This window comes from Dryobates pubescens, chromosome 8 (genome assembly GCF_014839835.1).
Source record: "Dryobates pubescens isolate bDryPub1 chromosome 8, bDryPub1.pri, whole genome shotgun sequence".
Taxonomy (NCBI): Eukaryota; Metazoa; Chordata; class Aves; order Piciformes; family Picidae; genus Dryobates; species Dryobates pubescens.
Window position 1 is genome coordinate 20,656,160 of NC_071619.1, and position 20,768 is coordinate 20,676,927.

At 36.7% G+C, this 20,768-nt stretch overlaps 1 protein-coding gene across 3 annotated transcripts in view; it reads left to right on the forward strand.

Moving 5' to 3' along the window:
- Positions 1 to 20,768, forward strand: part of KAT6B (lysine acetyltransferase 6B) — a 94,491-nt gene that overhangs the window by 50,112 nt on the left and 23,611 nt on the right. The window contains exons 4-12 of one of the 3 annotated variants that reach the window (XM_009897645.2): positions 4,189 to 4,304; positions 4,471 to 4,552; positions 5,535 to 5,667; positions 9,128 to 10,059; positions 10,980 to 11,101; positions 12,674 to 12,789; positions 13,613 to 13,754; positions 16,308 to 16,469; positions 17,176 to 17,269. In XM_009897645.2, coding sequence (XP_009895947.2) covers positions 4,189 to 4,304; positions 4,471 to 4,552; positions 5,535 to 5,667; positions 9,128 to 10,059; positions 10,980 to 11,101; positions 12,674 to 12,789; positions 13,613 to 13,754; positions 16,308 to 16,469; positions 17,176 to 17,269 — 1,899 coding nt within the window. The remainder of the gene's footprint in view (positions 1 to 4,188; positions 4,305 to 4,470; positions 4,553 to 5,534; positions 5,668 to 9,127; positions 10,060 to 10,979; positions 11,102 to 12,673; positions 12,790 to 13,612; positions 13,755 to 16,307; positions 16,470 to 17,175; positions 17,270 to 20,768) is intronic. The other 2 variants (XM_054163256.1, XM_054163257.1) reach the window with 2 other exon arrangements.

Below are 20,768 nucleotides of genomic sequence, written 5' to 3' on the forward strand. Positions count from 1 at the left end.
ATTTCTGGGTGTCATTCTCACTTGGGACTTATGCTGAGAACTCAAAGCAGAGGATGGAAGTGACTTAAAAAAATTATTTTAAGTAAAAATCTTGTCATCTGGCTAACTACAAAAGGAAAGGGGTGAATTCATCTTTGTGCTGAAAGTATAGATCTGTTGAGTAAATTAATAGGGAAATCACACTTGTACAGGAACTCTGATACTGTTTGGAATCTATTAGATCTGAAAACTCAGTTTTGCACTGAGATGTCAAGTGATGATTAAGATTTTTGCTTGCATGTATTTGCAGCATTTCAGAAGGTGAGGGATAATCATAACGAAGACTGTAGCAGTCTTTGCTGTTGTGTATCTGATTAATTTAAAAACCATAATAAAGTGGGGATTTGCATAATACTTCAAATGGCACCGAATGCGGTTTTGGCCTGTGTCATTCCTGATTCACAGAGGGATTTGCCTGAGAAACTTGGGTAGTTCTCTTTAGGAATGCCACGTTAAAAAGATGTTCCTGGTGAGACTGGTAGAGTTCTGGATGTGAAAATCCTCTGAGTCTGAAAAATCCCAATGCACTGGGGAAGATAGCTTTATGCTGAAAGAGCAGTCCAGTATGGTTTGCAGGTGAGAGGACTGCTTTTGTTTAGCTGTGCCAGTTAAAAAAAAAAAGAGTCAGCTCCCATAGTCTTACAGCTGCATTGGGAAGTACATTTGTTAAATTAGCTTTGCAATGTGGACCATCCCATTTCAAAGACAAAACAGCGGTGCTGCTTAAAGTCAGACTGCAACATCCAGCTGCTTGATTCTACCCCTTTGTGCTGGTACCTGGTTGCGCTGCAGAACCATACCAATTTCTATGCCAGAATGAAGGAAAGGGAAGTGCTCAGGAGGGAAATAGGAAGAGAAGCAGGAGGGTCTGCATAAACCAGCACTGCTTTTGAAAAGGCTGAAAGTGAAAGAATTTTGATGTTTTTGAATTCAAAGTCCATCTGTATCATCATTTTGTAGGAGAAGAATAACTGTGTGCTGAAGATCATCTGTGTTGGGTATTGTGATAGCTACATAAGTACTTGACTAAAACCGAGAGAGTGTGAATCAAAAAATGTGTTTTCAGTTAATAAGGGTGTGCCTTTGATTGTGTGCTTTTGAATCTGTCACCCCAGACAGACTGTTGGTATTTTAGCCCATGTAATTTTTTAAGTGTGTTTAAACAAAGGCTTAAACAGTGAAGTAAGGAAGTGGCTTTTCGACTATAATATGCAAAACCAAACCTCACAGATTTTAAGCTGTCTTCCTTGAATAATACACAGGTTTCATATATTTTCAAATCTGTATTCTAATACTTGGAAATTTAATAGGATTTGTGCAAGGTTAGACTCAGGTACGCAGAGTTTACATTGGTAGGGTGATCTTAGATATCAGCTACTCTTCTGTTAGTGCAATAATTCCCTGGTTGGTCTAAAATGCTTTAGAACTGGAAGTCTTGACTTTCATGGATCAGCTTCCATTTGAATTAACACTGATATGTTCTCTCAGCCTCATTAAGGCTGAATTATCTTTAATTAGTTCCTCAGATGTATTAGAGATAAAGAATGAAATGTGGGACTGCCAGTCAAGATTGCTGGATGGTTAAACTTGAGCTACTGATGCTTAACTAAAATAAAACCCAATCTTAGTCCAATTTATAAATAACAAAACTTCACTCAAGTGGGCATTTATTGTAATTGGATTTGTAATTTTGCACATTGCAGTATATCTTAAAGCTGGTCTTGCTGTCTAACAAATAGAAAAGGAAATTGTATGTTGTGCCCAACAAGGAAATTGATCAGAGATTAAATCACAGTGCCCACTACTGGCATGTCTGCTTTCCTTTAAGGTTTTTTTTGTCTTACTCATGCCTCTTCAGGTAATGCTTCTGTGTTCATGAAATCAGAAACTACTTGACCTGTCTCTGCACACTGAGATGCCTGGTATTTTGTGGTATTTGGGAGGATAATGTATTTAGGCCAACAGAAAAAAAATGCACTATGTCACTTCGCACTGGGCATTTTCTAAAGGAGTAATTAAAATTTAAGGTGTCAGATGTGAGAAAACAAATCCTGATATAAAAACATTGCTCCTCCTCTGTCCCACCCCACTCTGTGCTCTTCCATGTCTTTTGATTTTTAAAAAATTATAGTCTTAAGAACTGGAATTGAGTTCTTCTTTCATTAGCCCAATTGAAAGGTGCAGAAGCAATTAAATTGCTGCTGCTGAAAGATTTTTAAACCGAGTTGAAGTTTTAGAAAGAGGAAAAATTAAAAGGTCTGGAGACTTCAATACAGGAAGGACATAGACCTGCTGGAGCAGGTCCAGAAGAGGGACACAAAAATGATCATGGGGGCTGGAGCACCTCTCCTATGAAGATAGGCTGAGGGAGCTGGGGTTGTTCAGCCTGGAGAAGAGAAGGCTCCAGGGAGACCTAATGGCAGCCTTCCAGTACCTGATGGGGGCCTCTGAGAGGGATGGAGACTGTTTACAAAGGCCTGTAGTGATAGGATGAGGAGCAATGTTTTCAAAATAGAGAAGAGCAGATTTAGATGGAATGTTAGGAGCAAGTTCTTTACCATGAGGGTGGTGGAACACTGGAGTGGGTTACCCAGGGAGGTGGTTGAGGCTCCATCCTGGGAGATACTGAAGGCGAGGCTTGACAGGGTTCTGGAGAACCTGATCTAGTTGAGGATGCCTCTGCTTACTGCAGAGGAAGTTGGACTGGAGGTCCCTTGAGGTTCATACTCAGTTTTAACCGTTAATTTATTAATGTCTCTTTAACTGTATGCCAAGAATCAAATGGCAATAGTTTTTCAATGTCTTTTTTTTGAAACTAGTCTTTGAATTGATTGTCTTTACTGATATATTATATTCCTTTTTTTTTTTTTAAATGCTGTATTTACATAGTTTAAGTTTTCTTTTCAAGTTTAACAAGAAGTAGGTGAAGCCTGAAGTACATACAATAAAAGGAAATACAGTCTGAAATTTGCACTTAATGAAGTGGCTTTTGCCTCAGTCTATTAGAAGACAAAAATAGCAAATGCACATGAATTAGCCTGTGTGTCTGATGGTGGTGGTTTGGCTTAGTCATGGGCTGAGAAACAGCAGAAGGAGAGAGTCTGAATCACTGTGACTAGGTCATTACCTGGAAGAAAGCATGTACCCCAACTGTGACAGTGAGAAGTGAGCATCCTTCATGTGCATCACAACACTGCAGACATTTATATTTACAGCATGACATCATTGATTCTTATTTGACAACTTGTGGGTTGATATTTTTGATAATTCTCAATTTAATACTTGCAAAAAGTGTTTCCTTGGGAAGGCTTATCTCCTCCTATTTAGGAGTGCTTTTACCTTTCCTGGATTAAGGGTACACATTAAAAAATCACTGCTAGTGTTGCCTATGGTGGTGTATGCATTCAGATGTCTGACACCTTGAATTATTTGGAAAAGCCTTGCTGGCCTTCCTAGCTGCCACTGAAAGAGGATGTTCCTGCCAGGGAATGAAGTCTAGTTTCATAGGAGGAGGTAGCTGAACTACTCTTTCTTTTTATGCACCATTTTGCATCTTTCCTTGTAAGGTTGTTTTTGTGTAAATTGCCTCCTGCCTTTTTTTTTTTTTTTTTTTTTTTTCAATTGTCTGCTCTAGCATTTTTTTTTTGTATATAATTAACAAGTAAGTTGGAATGAAAAGTGCATATAATTTTACTAGTAAGTATATGCTTAGAAAAATAACTAATACGGTTTTATCTAAAGATTTCTTCTGTTTTTGTTGCACTGCTATGGAAAGAGTGGGGTCAAGTTTGTGAAAATAACTCTTCAGAACCAATGGCAGTTTAATATGCTAACCTGGTGAAAATGAAAGTTAATTTTCAGGTGCTTCTGTAGACCATTCATAGGCATCCATTTCAGTAGAAGTCAACTTTACACTTACCTTCATAAATGTGCTTTATGACAGTTATTCTGCATCTCCTTATGAATTAGACAAGTTGCATAACAGACTGCCAAGTTCTGCAAACAGCTGGTACTCACAGGATTCTGGCAGTGCTGGCTACATCCTCTTGACCTTAAGACTCAATTGTACCAATCCTAAATCTCAAGTGGTTTTGTTTGTTTGGTTTGGTTGTTGTTTTTTGTTTGTTTTTTTGTTGTTTTTTTTTTTAGGACATCCATCATGTTTGAAATTCTGCCCTGAGTTAACAACAAATGTGAAGGCCTTAAGGTGGCAGTGTATTGAATGCAAGACATGCAGTGCATGTAGGATCCAAGGCAAAAATGCAGTAAGTTAGACTGTTTAGTGTTTCATTGTTTACTGTAGCTCTATACTTAGTGCTTGTGCAAATAGAAATCACTGATGTATGATTTCAAGCAATGATGTATTAAGTCTTTTTTTTCCTCTTTTTTCCTCCCTTCCTGCTCTCATAACCCCACCCCAACTCCTTTCAGGATAACATGCTCTTTTGTGACTCCTGTGATAGAGGATTCCACATGGAGTGCTGTGACCCACCACTTGCCCGAATGCCAAAAGGTGATAATAAAAATAATTTCAATTAAAATACTTCCATTTAGTCTTTTCTCATATTAAGTGACCAAAAGCTCTTGAATGTGCTAATTTTTTTTGCATTGGTTAAAAGAATGTTTTTACCCGTGTCAAAGCCAATTCTTCTTTTCTTTATTTGAGATACTTTCCTTCAGGAAAATAGTAAAGGTTTGTTGTTACCTGACCAGGTGAATTTGTGTATTGAATTATTGGCCGTTTTATTGAAGGTGAAGTTTTATGAAGGCTGTTAAAATGTTTGAAGTATATACAGTGACAAAAAACCACACCTTAAAGTAGGTTAAAGAGCCTGCTTTTTGAAAGAGCAATTTAGAAAACAAACAAAACATCTGTGCCTTCAGGTTCTCTAATCTTTAGGATTCTAACGTATAGCACCAGTGCCTCACTTCTGCTCTCACATCTTTATGGCTTCCCTTATTTAATCTTCAATTTACACTAAAAACTTTACCCAACTTTTTATTTCCTGCCTGCACCCCCCCCCCCGACCCTTGCCCAAAATCTCCAGCCTTATATGTAGGTGTTCAGCCATGGTCATCCAGCTTTAAAACAAACATACCTATGTGTGATCTAATTATTTTCATCAGGGCATTGTAGCCTAGATTGCTTTGTAACACACCTGTGTTTTTTTCTCTTTACTGTGTCTGAAGAAAGATCTAGGTAATGTAAGGAGGGACAATCTAGCACAGAAGTTCTCCTAAGAACTCATTTGCTCACAATATTTTCTGTGATGCTTCTTGTCTTTTTCCCCCCCCTCTTCACAAGTACTTTGCTTTAAAGTGTGAAAGTGTTAAAGTATGGAAGTGGATCACTTCTCTCTGTCTACTTCCCCTAACCTGCGTTCTGTTTATAAGGTAATTTGTTTACCCCAGAGAACGTGGCATGTATCCTGGCAGACCCCTTCAGTGCAGATTAAATAAACTTTGTACAATAGACTTCTTTCTCCTTTTTGTAGGAATGTGGATTTGCCAGGTCTGTAGACCAAAGAAGAAAGGGAGAAAGCTACTTCATGAGAAAGCTGCCCAAATAAGGCGACGATATGCAAAACCTATTGGACGACCGAAAAATAAGCTAAAGCAACGAATGTTGTAGGTTTCTCTTGTTTGTTGTGGGGGTTTTTGTGGTGTTTTGGTGGGGGTTTTGGTGGTTTTTTGGGTTGGTTGTTTGGGTTTTGGTTGTTTGTGTTTGGTTGGTGGTGTGTTTTGGTTATTTTTTTTCCTTTGGTTGGTTTTTTTGTGTGTTTCTGACAATGTAGTTAGATAAGAGTTTATACAGGTTCAACTACAGTTTCTAACCATATTTCAAGTTGGGGAATGTAAGCGATGAGTCTTTTAGCTCAATGTCCAATAACTTCTTAAAGTGAGTGCTTTTGTGTCATGTCAGAAGGTGATTAAAAAACTTCCTATCACTTACTTTTCTAAATGCCATAATTTTTAAACAAAACGTATAGACTTTAACTTGTATCTGCTATAGGTATATGATAACATGCCACAGCTATCTTTTAAGTGTAACTTCAAATAATTTAAGTATATATGGCCTCTATACTAAGCAGATAATAGTGAGTTAGTTAAGTCCAACTTCAGGAAACTCTTCTGCTCAAAGGTCTCTGCAGAAGTTGTATAAAAATGACTTTATTGATTAATACCAGCTCACAAAAACACTTCCAAACAGGAAACCAAGCAACTTCTGGTTTCAGTGGTACTCTTGAAGGAATTATTTCTTGAATTCTCCTGTTAAGCAGCCATTGGTTACGACAAAAAAAAGGTTGGAGTTTCTCTTGCTTCTCGGGAATCTATTTATCTAATACAAGAGAGTGCTGTTAATTCTTTTGCCATGTAACTTTCCAGGGAACACTGTAGTTGGACATGGTTGGAGGATTGTTTAAGTAGCATTCAAAAACTGACTGGACATAATGCAGTGCTAAACAGGAACAGTTTCTGTGTTAACTCCAGTAGTATGTTGTACTTCATCACATGTACCCACCCCCTCTATGCCTTTCTTCTCCTATTTATCTGTTTGCCCATGTCAACTCAGCAGCTGAAAAACTTCCTAGCTCTATCTACTACTCATTCTGTCATGTGGCTGTTGCCCAATCATTTTTGTCTGTAGTTTTAAAGCTTTTCTGATACTATTCAGAGTTGCACAGTAGCTGCTGTAAACCTCTTCATTTTACAGCAGGAGGATTTCTACAAGTCTGTGGACCAAACATGAAAAAAGTGAAGGAAAAAATGTACTTGCAGTGCTAGAGCATAGTACACTAGTCAAGTTGATATTAGTGGTGCAGTACAGGTTTTCCCCATTTTTCTCAGCCAGTATCTTTCATCTTGCCTTTTTGGTCCTTGACCAGTGTACGTGGCTGTAGGAAAGTAGTACAGGACAAGGATGAAGTGTTGTGCTACATGAAAATAAGACATGTAGTTGTAGTGGGTCACAACAGTATGGTTATAGAAGAAGAGCGAGTAAAACATTCTTTTACTACTTAATTTTCCTCCTGACTAAATAACTTAGAAACTTGAAGGTCACTGAAATAGCCATATAGCTTTCAGTGTTTTAACTGAAATTCCTGTATGTCATTGTATGTGCATGATAAAAATACTCCATATATCTCTAGTTACTTCTCTGGTTTTACCCTTTGAAATTTTTAAGCCTTCAACTGGGGGCTAGATTTCTAACACAGTACTGCCTTATTCTCTGAAAACATTCTTTGATTTGGATTCTCCAGGTGGATTTACCAGGAATGTCTTTCTTGTAATTCTGTAGCTCTGCTCTTTTCTGTCCACATACATGTAAAAGAAAGGTTAGGAAGATTGTGGGAGTTTTACTGTTACATTTTTTAAATGGGATTCTGAGGTACCACTTCTAAAATAAATGTCTTGCTAAAGGATGCAGAAGTTCTTTTGGCATTGGACAATGATTATGAGTATTTTAATAAAGATTTTCTTTGTATCATGTGAGCCACATAAGCGTGTTAGAGTAGTACTTGAGGGAGTTCTTTGTGTAATAAACATTTGCAGTTCTGTAGGCACTCTTCTATTACCTCAGTGTCTAATATGTGTATAAAACAAAATAATGTTCTTTTGCAAGAACAATGTTTAGGAGATAGGTTAAGAGAAGAGACTCTCCCTGGTGGAATACTATGTAAAAGTAATTGCGGGTTACAGAAGATGGCAGTGTCGTACAGAAAAGTGTGTGGTCATACAGAATTCAGGAACATTAGCTAACACTAATTAGTTCTTCCTGTGTGCTACAAAGAAAATCTGTCCAGTACTACTGGAATAATTTTTTGCCTGTTGACCATCTGTAGGAAGCTCTTCACAGGCAAATTACTGTGGAGGATTAACTAAAACCAGGTGAGTGTTTGCCTCTGGCACTAATGGTGATTACTACATCTGGCAGTGAGAATAGGTCTTGTGATGGGCATAAGTTTTTTTGGCACCAAAGGATTCAAAAAACGTAGAAGTTTTTGGTTTTGTTGCCTCTTAGGAGCTGTGAGTGGGAAAAGGACTTGTTCTTAAACTGGTGGGCTCTTGGAGTTCAGTAAACCAGATGGTAGCCTCAGGCTGTTCTATCTCTAATTAGAAGTAACCTGTTGGAATTAATTACTTCAGCATCTCAATTAAGAAGGCAAAATATGTGGAAGAAAACTTCCTACTGCAAAGTAAATAAGCTAACTTCAAAGAGTAGCATGGAAAAGGGAAAGAAAAGATTTCATGCAACTATGCAATTTGATCATGCTTCCTATTTCTTTACTGCAAATATTTTAAGACATTCTGTTTCTATATACTTAAAAGTACACCACTCTTCAGTGTGTAATTCTTCGGTGTTGGGGTAATGCTTTTTTAAAAATTCCTCATTTTGCTTTTAGGTCTTTGGTGATAATTTTTACTAGTCATGTTGGCATGTTAAAAACAGCAGTTTCTTGAAAACTGACTGTGTTGCATTAAAGGACTAATAGACTCTCTCTGCAGTTCAAGCAAATGTAGCCTGAAGTTAAGTATTTCGATATGCAGTAATTTATTAATGCCAACTATGTACAACTCCTTTGTGTGTACAGTAAACTATATAGCAGTTACTGTGCTTGGACACAGTGCACTGATGTTTTCCTCCAAAGAAGCACATTTGCCATGTGTAAAAGCAGGTGTGGAGGCTGTGTGTTTGCAAGATCTTGCTATCCTAGCTGTTTCTGTTTATATGTGCTGTGAACTACCTTTTCTAAATAAGCTTGGTGGGAGGAGGAGGTGAGAGTGATGGGATAACCAAAAGAAAAGAAGGAAACAAAACAAAACAAATAAAAACAAGTAACCAAACCAAACCACACACAAGATCTCCCACTGAAAATGGAAAAGTGTGTGTGAGAGAGAAAATAGTTGACTGACTTCATAGTGTGAAATGTGTTTCTGTAGTGCGTATTTCTGTACAGATTTTTAGGGACAGTGGCATAAGTAACTTGTGTAAACTATTACTATTTTTCTAATAGTTATGGATTTTTCTAATGTTAATTGGGTTTTTTTCTGTTTGTTTTTGTGTTTTTTTCCAATTTTTGCATAGGTCTGTAACCAGTGATGAAGGATCCATGAATGCATTCACAGGAAGGGGGTCACCTGGTAGGGGTCAAAAGACTAAAGTCTGTACCACACCTTCATCTGCTCATGCTGCATCTGTGAAGGATTCAAGCAGCAGATTGCCTGTTACAGACCCCACTCGGCCTGGTGCCACCACCAAAATCACCACCACCTCCACCTACATACCTGCCTCTACACTTAAAGTTAACAAGAAAACCAAAGGGCTCATTGATGGCCTTACTAAGTTCTTTACACCATCACCTGATGGTCGCAGATCACGAGGTGAAATAATAGACTTTTCAAAGCACTATCGTCCAAGGAAAAAGGTCTCTCAGAAACAATCATGCACTTCTCTTGTGTTGGCTACAGGTACCACACAAAAGCTAAAACCTCCACCTTCTTCACTTCTACCTCCAATCCCCATCTCTGGTCAGAGCCCCAGTTTGCAGAAGTCCAGCACTTCCACCTTTTCTAGCTCTCCCCAAAGTTCTTCCAGTCCATCAAGTGTACCCTCCTTTAGTAGCCTTCATAATAATAGTCAGCTTAAGGGACTCTTTGATGGACTCTCTCATATCTATACCACTCAGGGACAGTTTCGAAAAAAGGGACACCCAAGCTATGCACCACCCAAGCGTTTGCATCATAAACCAGAGTTGTCTTCCACATTGAAATCTAATACCCATTTCTATGGAAAGAAGGGTGTCAAGGGTAGGTTTCTTTCTCATGCCTGTACCTCTGAACGGGGTGTGTCTAGAGGACATGCTTTTAAAGCAATTGCTCACCTCAGGAGAACAACTTTCCTTAAAAAGCACAGGATTCTAGGCAGATTAAAGTATAAAATGACCCCTCAGATGGGGACCCTCTCACCAGGGAAGGGGAGCTTTGCAGACGGAAGGATTAAACCTGATCAGGATGATGGTAAGCAAAGGTCAAAGCGCCAACCAAACCTGCGTCCCATCCAAAACCAAAATTCTTATATTGTCACATAGGACGTAGCTATTTCTCTTGTTCTTACTTCACTTTTTCATACAAAAGCAATGAAACTTGAACTTTTATCTAATGTTGACTAAATCTCCAACTTTTTTTCCCCCCAACTAATACCCCACCACCTTTTTATTTTCTTTTTTTTTGCATCTGTAGTGACACTAGGAGCCCAAAATGCTTTCATAATGTTGCTTATGGCCATGTAGTACTGCATGAGTAGCCAGCCACTTTTCATCCTACTTCCTTGCCCTTTCTCTGGCAGTAGTCTTGTCATCATGGTTGTGTGCCATCAGTGTTTGTAATGGTGGGCATTTCAATTAATTTCCCTCTGCTCCATTGCTTTTTCATGAACAAGTCCATCCTGCTACAGTCTCTACAACACTTGATCTGTACTGCTGTGAACTACCTTTTTTATAATTACTCTTATTTAGGAAAAAATACATTTAGAGTGTTTGAATGTGGACTTGTCAGCATTAGTCTCCAACTTTTAAGGACAACATATTTCTCTTATTTACAGCTTACCCGTGTTAAGAGTATACTGGAATTTATCAGGTGGTGTATTTCTAGTCATAGAATATACTCGATTTCATGAGAATCAAAACGCAGTTTAGTAGAACTGGACTGTAAAGGCTTATACAGATGGACAAGCATATACCAAAAATAGCTCATGCAACAGCAAACTGCAGAACATAAGGGGGGAAGGTTTAATTTCTATTACTTAATAATCCCAAATTTAGTTAAAGGGAAGTCATAACAGCTATAGTTACTGCAATCTGATTTAGGAATATCACTTTGATAAGGTACATGTAACCTTCATGTCTGTAAATAAACTTTTTGCTGGTTTTAAATAACAGATACTGAGATCAAACTAAGCATCAAACAAGAAAATACAGATATATTTCTGGTGGGAAGCAAGGACACTGTTACACAGGAGGATTTGGAAGTATTTAAGCAGGCTCGAGAACTTTCTCTGGAGGTAAAATTCATGTTGCATAGAATGCAGTTATTTCTGTAAATAAAAATCTCATTTCATATGTCTGTCCATCTTCATTTGGAATATGTTCCTTTTGCTCTAATGTGGCATGTTTGCTGTGAATTTCATTTGGGAGACCATATTGCATTCTCCTATCTAGGAGAAAAGGCATCACACTGGATTAGGTCAGTTAACTGACACTTAAGATAGACTTTGAAAGATATACTTGAGCATTTTGGACATGGGACTACCACTGATTAAGCGTAGCTGACATCCTGGTCAGGACTGAGAGGATGCTGGTTGATAAGACTGTGCCTAATGTTTTTCCTCTGTGAATAAAGCAGGCGCTGCAGAAAAAATCTGTCCCAGCAAATAACTGTTCTGTAGGAAACTGGCTTTAGTGAATTCATAACTTTGTTTTACCTAATGATTTAATACCTTTTGAGTTTAAATACCATAGACTTCCTCTAGCAGTACAAATACTTGAGCTGAACCTGACTAAAACTTTTCATAGGAGCTGGTGTTAATGCTCTTCTTTAAAGTGTGTAGTTACAATCTAAAGCTTGTATTGACTGAGCTGCCTTTTGGGGTTTTGGTTTTAGGTTGCAGTTTTTTTATGGTGGTGGTTGGTTGGTTTGATTGATTTTGGGGTTTTGGTGTGGTTTTTGGGTTTTTTTTAATTCCAAGGAAGCTTCCTGTAGTAAAAACAGTAAAACCCCCTTACTTTTCTGCATCTATCTATCTATCTGCTAATGAACAACCAGTGTCTTTGAGAACCTGATTCAGAATGGAAGTGCGTGTAGTATTTAAACTGTTGCTTTTTATAAAATTGAATTAGAAATTAGTATGTCTTGTACTTTTTCAGTAATAGAAGTAAATTTGTTTTATGTTTTTATGGATTTAGTGTACAAAAACTGGCATTACCTGTCAATTCAGTGAGCCTTATTTAATCTCAGTTCAGTGTGTTAACCAATAATGACAAGTTAAAGATTCAAATTCATTACTAGTTTGTATTTCTGTTTGTTTGTAGAAACAGTTCCCATCTCCTCTTTCTTTTGTCTTCCATATGCAGTCCAGAAATGTTAGGTAGTAAAGTTTCTGAAATTTGTGGCATTGAAACTACTTTTTTCCCCCTGTCCTGCTTTCCTTTGCATTTTGTCAGCTCTTTAGAGTCTAACAGTGATTTTTCTGGTTAGCTCAACTAGTAAGATAGCAAAGATTAGTATGTGTTAGTTTATTGTCCACTGTTACGATGTAAATTCCAAGGACTCCAAGAGAATGGAGGGAGTTGTGCCGCTTACTTGGTTGGACCATGCACCACATATTTGTGTGCACTTACTTGTAGGCACTGCTCTCTTAACTTAATATTTAGTTGCTTGGCATTTATAAACAGTGAACATTTCTTTCAATTTGACTGTTTGTAAACTCTGTCCACCATCTGTTCACGTTGGAAAAATTTAAACAACTCTTTTGAGTACTCCTAGGTTTCTCACACTGTTTGAAAATGATGATATAAAGCTAACATTCCTTTTACTTTTTCTATAACTAGTATTTTGGTTTTATTGCACCTGACAGAAAATTGGGTGTAAAGACACTGGTGAAACAAGTGGGCGATACCCTGCAGCGATTGAGTTTGGAAAATTTGAGATCCAGACCTGGTACTCCTCACCTTACCCACAGGAATATGCAAGGTAGCAAGTTGTCAAGATTGCCATATATTGTTGGAGTTTTTACTAATGTGATAATTGTAATTTATTTTCATATTCTTTTTTTCACTGTTTATAATGTAGAACTTTTTTAAAAAGTAAATATTATTTTGTAATTGTGAGAAAAAAGATACATTTTTTAGTAGTTCTAATCACAGATACATTAAAAAGATGGATTTTCCTAGTCCTGCACAAACATAATTTACCACTATGTATTGATTATGGTTTTGTTTTCCTTTTCTGGCTCTTTGCTTGTATGTTTTGCTGGTGGTGTTTCATTTGTGTGCTTTGGGTTTGGGTTTGTGTTTGTATTTGAAAGACAGTGTAAAGAAAGATAATCTACCTTCCTCATACACAAAATGAGGACAATTGAAGAGGAGATTCTCTGAATTCTGCTTTGTACTTCACCTTCATTAAAAGTAAGGGAAGGGTGAAATTTGAGGTTTGACTCTAGTGTGCCTGCTTTGATGGCGACCACAAAAAAAGCTTAGGTGAAATGTAGGAAGGGGCAAAACAACTGGAATCTGCCAGACGTTGGTCCACAAAGCAGCTGACCAGAATTCAACTTCATTGAATTAGTTCACTGTGCTTGATTGGATATGACATTTTCTTTTTTTTTCATTTTCTAGTGGCTGATGCATGTTTAATCAATCACTCTAATGTGGTATTAATTTATTTATTTAAACATACAGAGAATTTACTTATGGTACCTTATATTTACATGGGGAGGGCCTTTCACTTTGTGGTAACACTTTTATTTACAGCCTTTTAACAAATTTTGTATAAAATCTTTCTAATTTTTATACAGATTACCAAAGCTTTACCTGTGTGAATTCTGTCTTAAATACATGAAAAGTAAAAACATTTTGTTAAGGCACTCAAAGAAATGTGGTTGGTTTCATCCTCCAGCCAATGAAATCTACAGAAGAAATGACCTTTCAGTTTTTGAGGTGAGTACATTAAAAGAAAAATTTTAAAAAATGTTAATCTATACTTCTGAAAGTAACCAGTCTGTAGATACCACAGACCTGCTGTAGAGCTAGTAAAAAAAACCCCTTCAACATAAATACTTCTTTAGAGATTCTTCTTAAACTGCAAAAAACAAGTCCACCTTCCCTCTCGTTCCACCCTCCCATGTTCTTATGAGTCTTCCTTTACTTGTATTTCATGCATTAGGCTTAAGATAACTTTTATGGTCTCCGTCTGTTTGGATTGCCATTCCCTGCTGGGCACAAGTACCTTTTTCATCCTTTCATTTCTGGTTAAGTATTGAGGGTGTAGGGAGAATCCTAAGGTAGATGCTTCCAGTGTATGAAAGCAAGCAACAGAGTTTCTTCTCTATTCTAAAAATACCAATGTTGGTAAGTGCTTCTGCCTTCCTTTTGGATGTTTGAGAAACTTGGCCTGAAGCATCATGGTTGGGTGATGGAGTTTTGGTCCAAACTTGGCCAGAGCATACTGCCTTTAATTAATAAAGTCCTGATTGAATTTTTGGATATGTATTTCCTTATAATTGGAATTATTCTCTTGGGAGACTATTACTTTTTAAGCTGGAGGTTTTGAGGATATCCTGGGCAATAAAACTCTGTGTTTCAAATGCCATACCTGCAGTTATTAAAGCTATACATTGACCTTCATATTAATATTTCTCAAGAGTTGTTACTATTGTATTAACAGAAAAGACTGATAGGGTTACTAGTACTTCTTTTGAAGTTGTTTCTCAGCAGCAGTATTTAGATGTATATATTGATAGTTTCTTTTTAGTGGCATGTATGGATTCTACTTGAAACTTTTGTTTTCATATTGTATATATGTGAATTGTGCTCAGTCGTTGTCATTATCTATTCAAACAATGGTAGATGCACTGTTGAATTCATACTTAAATTTGAATCTTAGTATTTTATTCACTTGTTTGTTTTTGTGCTATTAACTATCTGCATTAAGATTGCTTCCTTCCTGACTTAGGCAGTTTTTATGATTGTAGGTCTGCCAGCAAATGGTTTAAATTGTGAATAAACTTATCTCTTCTGTCGAGAAACAAAATTGTTCTGGTCAAAAGTACCTTACATTTTCTCTACTAGCAGGTGTTAAGAATGTGGTATACAGTAGGTAAATCCCGCTTTCCACTTTATTTTTATTAGCTACTGCCAATATGTAAACAATAACTAAAAAAAAAAAGAAAGAAAAAAGTAAACCACAGCTCTGAAAAGGGCATTGCAAGGTTGGGGGACAGACAATGCATGAAAAACAAGGTGCATGTGAAAGCAATGTCTCAATTTTCTCCACTGCTTTTAGGCCGTTTCTCTATTTTAGGTGCTTCAGTAAGAACTTAATTTTTAAGACTTCAGAAATAAAGTGGTTTAGGCTTTTTACTTCAAACATTTTAATGTCCATTGCTACTCTGATGACTGTAGAAACTCATAGATACTTGGAGGAATTTCATGCACCTATTTTTTGTTACACAAAATGAAGGGCTTGTATATATGAAAACTAATCAAAAGTATTTGGACAATGGATTAAGTTGTATGAGATGTTGATGTGTTTCATAGGTTCCTGTGTGCTTGCTATATGCAAGTTTATTCTGATTGTTTTTGGAGCAGTAGCTCTCCATTGAATGTTTTTTATTTAATCCAGTTAAGGTAGCTATACTTCTGAAGTCACCTTGAAATCCTGAAATGTATCCAAAAGTTTGGGTTTTTCTCATGTTTGTATCTAGGATTCTTAACTAAAACCAAATTAGAATAGAAAATGCCTTCTTTTTTGTGCATACCATTTGACAGTATATGAAATGCAGCTAGTGATTTTTGCTTGTTCTGGTGTTCTTTGATAACCTTTCCACTAAGAATATTATTTCAAAAGTTCTGTTGCCTTTGAGCCTTCCCTTTCAGGGAGTAACTAATTATCTAGGAAATAAGCATCTGTGCCTGGCTTTTCTGTATGAGTCACAGCTTGACTCTTTACACTTTTAACATACCTAGACTAATTGTAATACTTAGCCTGAAAATTTACTTCTCTCACTCAATAGGGTTTGAGCCTGGCACAGAAATTTTGTCTTGTCTAACATACTTAAAACATTGCTGTGACTGATACATAATCAGTAACTCATTTGTTTGCCTTCCACCTTAAAAATTGAACATAATACACTTTTTAAAATTGTTGTACACTGCTGCAAAGTACAGTTTCATGTAGTTCTAAGTATTTTTTTGTTGTCTACCAGTCAGATTCTTTTTCATTCCAGGAATGAAATGAAAGAGCCATGTCTAACTTAAACAATTAAAAGGTGAAGTTACTTGGTTTAATAAATCTTGATACTTGGGTGATACTTAAAAATGCAAAACAATTAGTACTACCTATAGAATTGTTACTTAAGAAGAAAGTGGGGCATTTCTCTTCTAAACCCTAATGTGTCTTTTTTCTATCTAGGATATGATTAAATTCAGTAAGTTGTTTTGTCCTAATGTGTTAGTGGCAGAGGAGATAACTGCATCTGTCTTGCTTTCTAGGTTGATGGAAATGTGAGCAAAATTTACTGTCAAAATCTTTGCTTGTTAGCTAAGCTCTTTCTGGACCATAAAACCTTGTATTATGATGTTGAACCATTCCTCTTCTATGTCCTTACAAAAAATGATGAGAAAGGCTGCCATTTAGTTGGATATTTCTCTAAGGTAAATCCCCAGTGATTTTTCGTTGTTTTTTTTTTTTTCCTCCTTTTTATCATTTGTAATTTCCTGTTCTCCTTAATACTTCTGCCAACAGCAAAGAAAAATAGTTCAGAAGCTTGAAATATTTTCTGTAAGTCTCAACTACGATGTTCGTTGTTTCAAATACAGTCATACTTTCTTATCTCAAAGACTGATTCAAACAAGAATTCATGTATGCTTTGGGTTGCAGATTTTTTTGTTGTTGTTGGTTTGGATTGTTTCTGTTCAGGTTGGTTGGTTGTTTTTGCTTGTTTCCAGAATATTTTATGGTTTCAGTTGGAAACTAAAGAAGGAGACCAGCAGGCAGTTCATAGCAGTTTCAGAAAATACAACTTCCCCGTATTTATGGATACAATTTTCAACTTTTATATCCTTGACAGAATGGTCAAAAAATAGTTCACTCTTCCTTCCTCCCTCCTCCTTTGCAACGTTTTGCTGTTTAGACAATGTATTTAATTTTTAAGATTCTGAGCAGTTAGCCTTCAAAATATTTTTATTTATATTTGGTGCTTCCTCCTTATAATTAAAAATGTGGAATTATTTGACTTTGGTACTGACTGCATGCATTTGTTCACCTTATTGGGATACCATACAAGGACAGTGGCAGATGCAGGCAATTGCCCACTTCAGCAGTGCATTGACATACTTGATCTGTTTCTCTTTCCCACAGGAAAAGCTTTGCCAGCAGAAGTACAATGTCTCATGCATAATGATCATGCCCCAGTACCAAAGGCAAGGATTTGGAAGGTTTCTCATTGATTTCAGTAAGTGAAATGTTTTATTTACATTTGCAATCCAGGGAGCTGATGGCTGTTATAAAAGATTGTAACACGTGAAAATTGTATTTAACTTGCTGTGGTTGGTTGTTTGGTTTTTGTGGTTTTTTTTTACTAGTAGATAATGGGATTTTTGTTTACATAGGATAGTAAAGCTCCCTCAAGTGAAAAACTTACTGCAGCTCTGTTAGTGCATTCAAGGAAATTGAGAATGGATCACTCAGTAATATTAACTGGCAGTGAATTGCTCATTAGTATAAGAGTTGTCTGACCTGTTGGAAAGCTTCAGGCACACTTGTTTAAATATACATTTGTCATTTCCCAAATCTTTAAGCTGCAATGAAACTCAGTACAAAATTGTCTGAAAAAAAATCCTCAGCTGCATGTTTGCAGTATTACTGAATCCAACTTTTTACTGTAGTTTAGAAAGGGCATGATAAGGAATTACTGTTTGTTGTACATGGTTACTTTTCACTATTACTTACATTTTTTGAAGCACTGTAGAATTATGAGACAGCAGAGGTCATACTAGAGGTATACTAGAGCATTAAAGAGGAAATAATAGTGCATTGCAGTGTAACAGCAAACAGCAAGACAAAGACAGTAGTCTGTAACTATATAGTAATCTGTATCTCGCAGTGATCTCCCCAGCATGACTACGCTAGGGTTAATGAAGACACTTAGTGTGTCTTTATTGTGTAGCTTTTATAAGCAGTCTTCACTCTACCCTTGTGAGTTAGGTAAGGATAGTTCTAGACCACTTAATCCACCATTGAAATGTAGCCATCACTGGAGCAGAATGTAACAGCTGTTTCATGGTACATCTGCAACCTTTTAGGAAAGGCAGTGAGAAGCACTGCATCTTCCTGGAACTGTGGAATGAACTTCAATCTTGCTTAGGTAGAAATTTGCACTGTTCTAGGGTTAGGTTCTCTTACAGGAGGAAGTGGGCAACTCTCACTGGGCACAACTGGTAAGTACTTCTAGGCTTTTCCATTGTTTTGCATTCTGAGTTGAAGCACTCTCAACAGATGTTGTGCTGGCTGCTTGCAATAGTTAATCTACAAAACTGATAAATAGCATGGCTATGAAATGTGGATTCCACAGAAGGTCTGGATATGCTGTGTTTCTGTGGGTCTGTGCTCTTTTACTGTGCCATGTAAACTTCATCTGGAAAAGTTAGTAGGGTGTTCTTATCCTTTTGGAAAAATTTGGAAGCATATTGCATTGCTGAACTATTAGGATTTCTGCAACTTGCAACATGACCTGATGATATCCTTAGCTTGAAGTTTATTTGATACTATTCTTATGCCTTTCCTCTATGCAGACACGTTGATCCCACAGGTGTAGGCTGCAGCTATGTACATGCTGGGAATAGTCCTAGCTATGTATGCTGTAGCTAACAAACTGCCCACTTCATGAACATGCAGTCGGCTCTTCAGTACCTTTCCGCAGTGTTTTCCCTTTGTTTTCTGGACAGAGATTCCCTTAACTGCCTGAGAATCAGACTGTATTGGTTTCTAACATAATGAAGAACTAGGAGGTGACTGAGGAAGTCTGGCTTTGTAGTGAGTGTGAGGGACAAACTAAATGAAAGGTAATGAGAGAACTGTTTGTGTATGCTTTCCCCTAGGTGTAGAAAGGAAGGTAAAACTTCAAAGCTTACTTTCCTGGGTTGTATTTATAGCCTTTTGCAATATGGGGGCTGAATGCCATTAAATGGGGCAGCTGTAGCTCCATCTCGAGAGTCAAAAATCTCTCTTTGCACAAAAAACTTCTAAAATAAATTTGCTTCTTTGTATTGGATTTTTGTGTTTTTACATTCTCTATTGTAATTTTACTTCACTCTTTCTGTTCTGAGAAGAGGGGGTATTAAAAACCCCAAATAGTTAATATCCTAGACATGAACAGAGCAAGTTTATCAGAGCTTGCAAGTAACATTTCTGGATTGTCATGTTCTCATACAGTTACTGGAAGATAAGTTGTATGCTCTGAGTTTGTTTTCATTTGTTATGCAGGTAACACATCTAAATTGCTTGAATTTTAATTCTGTGAAGACTCACTGCTACTTGTCTTTTTATAACAGCAACCAGAACAATTTTTAGACTAAAATGATAAAAATGTAACTGAGCAAATAATTTTCAGAAAATCATAGTTACAAGCCATGAAAGGGAAGGTCTCAAGAACTGTGTGCAAACAGTTGCTTGCATTACTTTGTATATATCTAGACATTCAACAGTTAGAAAGGCAGGAAAGGATGCAGCCTTAAGTCACTACACAGCTGCTTCTTTGAAAGCAGTCTGGTGAAAATGTAGCATGTGGAGCAGAATTTGCTTCCTGGTAGGTATGTAAAATGTATTCGGATTGTGATGCATTCTTTTGTCGTGAACCAATTTAATCTTTACAGATAATACAAATGCAGCTAGGTCAATGTGGTCACCTGTAGATTTAAAGGAGAAACACTTTCTTTTATTTTGCTAAAAGAAAAATGAATGGGTTTTGACCACTGATTCTTGTTTTAAAGTTTTTGCTAACTACATTTTAACTTAGCTGTATTTCAAATAGAAACTGATAATATTGTTATTTCTGACTCTGTAGACACCAACATAAACCGTTATTTTAAGTCTGTCATTTCAGGAATCTGTCGTCTCACATGTGACAAAAAGATTTTTTAGGAAGAGTTCTTGAACTTTTGTGAGAAGAAAACATGTAAAATGCTCGAGTTCTCTAGTCTGTCCTCTGCAAAAATTGAACGTGTAGTTTTCTGTATGTCATTGGTTACTTAAATAGGCATCTTTTTAAACCACAATGTATGTATCCATATCTGTTGTGTTTTTTTAAAGCCTGGAAAATTTTAGACATTTATTTGTCTATTTGGTAGAAAAGTTAGTGGTTTTGACTGTGATTAAAAACTTGTTAGGCTGTTAAAAAACAGAAAAAGAAATATTCCAATTACTTACGAAATTATGAAACTGATTTGTAAAATTGCAGGCTTGGTACTGCTTCATCTTGTTTAATTCCCTTCAAGATAAAAAGCAGTTCAACCTGTTTTTTCTGGAAGCATGTCATACTGAATGGTATAAAATACCTTGCATAAAGTAATTTCCTTTACTCTGGGTATGCTTTATTGAATATTATTTTATAACAATCTGTTGACTATTCATGTAGGGAACACAATTTTTGCTTGGAGTGTAGCTAAGTGTACAAAAGCAGCTCCTGAAAATGAGTAAGGGTCTTAATTTGCTCGTTATATTTACACTTCTTTGCTGTTTACAGGACTGATAGTTCTTGCCAAACTACTTAGGTTTGGGTATTTTGTTTTGTTTTCATTTCCTTGTTCTGGTATTCTGTGAAGCTGATTGAATTGTGATTGCAGGGTTATACTTGAGGGAGATTTCTGCATCAATCTTTTGTATTTCGTATAAATAAAATTTTGGAAAGTAGACTCCAGCTTAAGTTCACAGTATCACAGTATATTAGAGGTTGG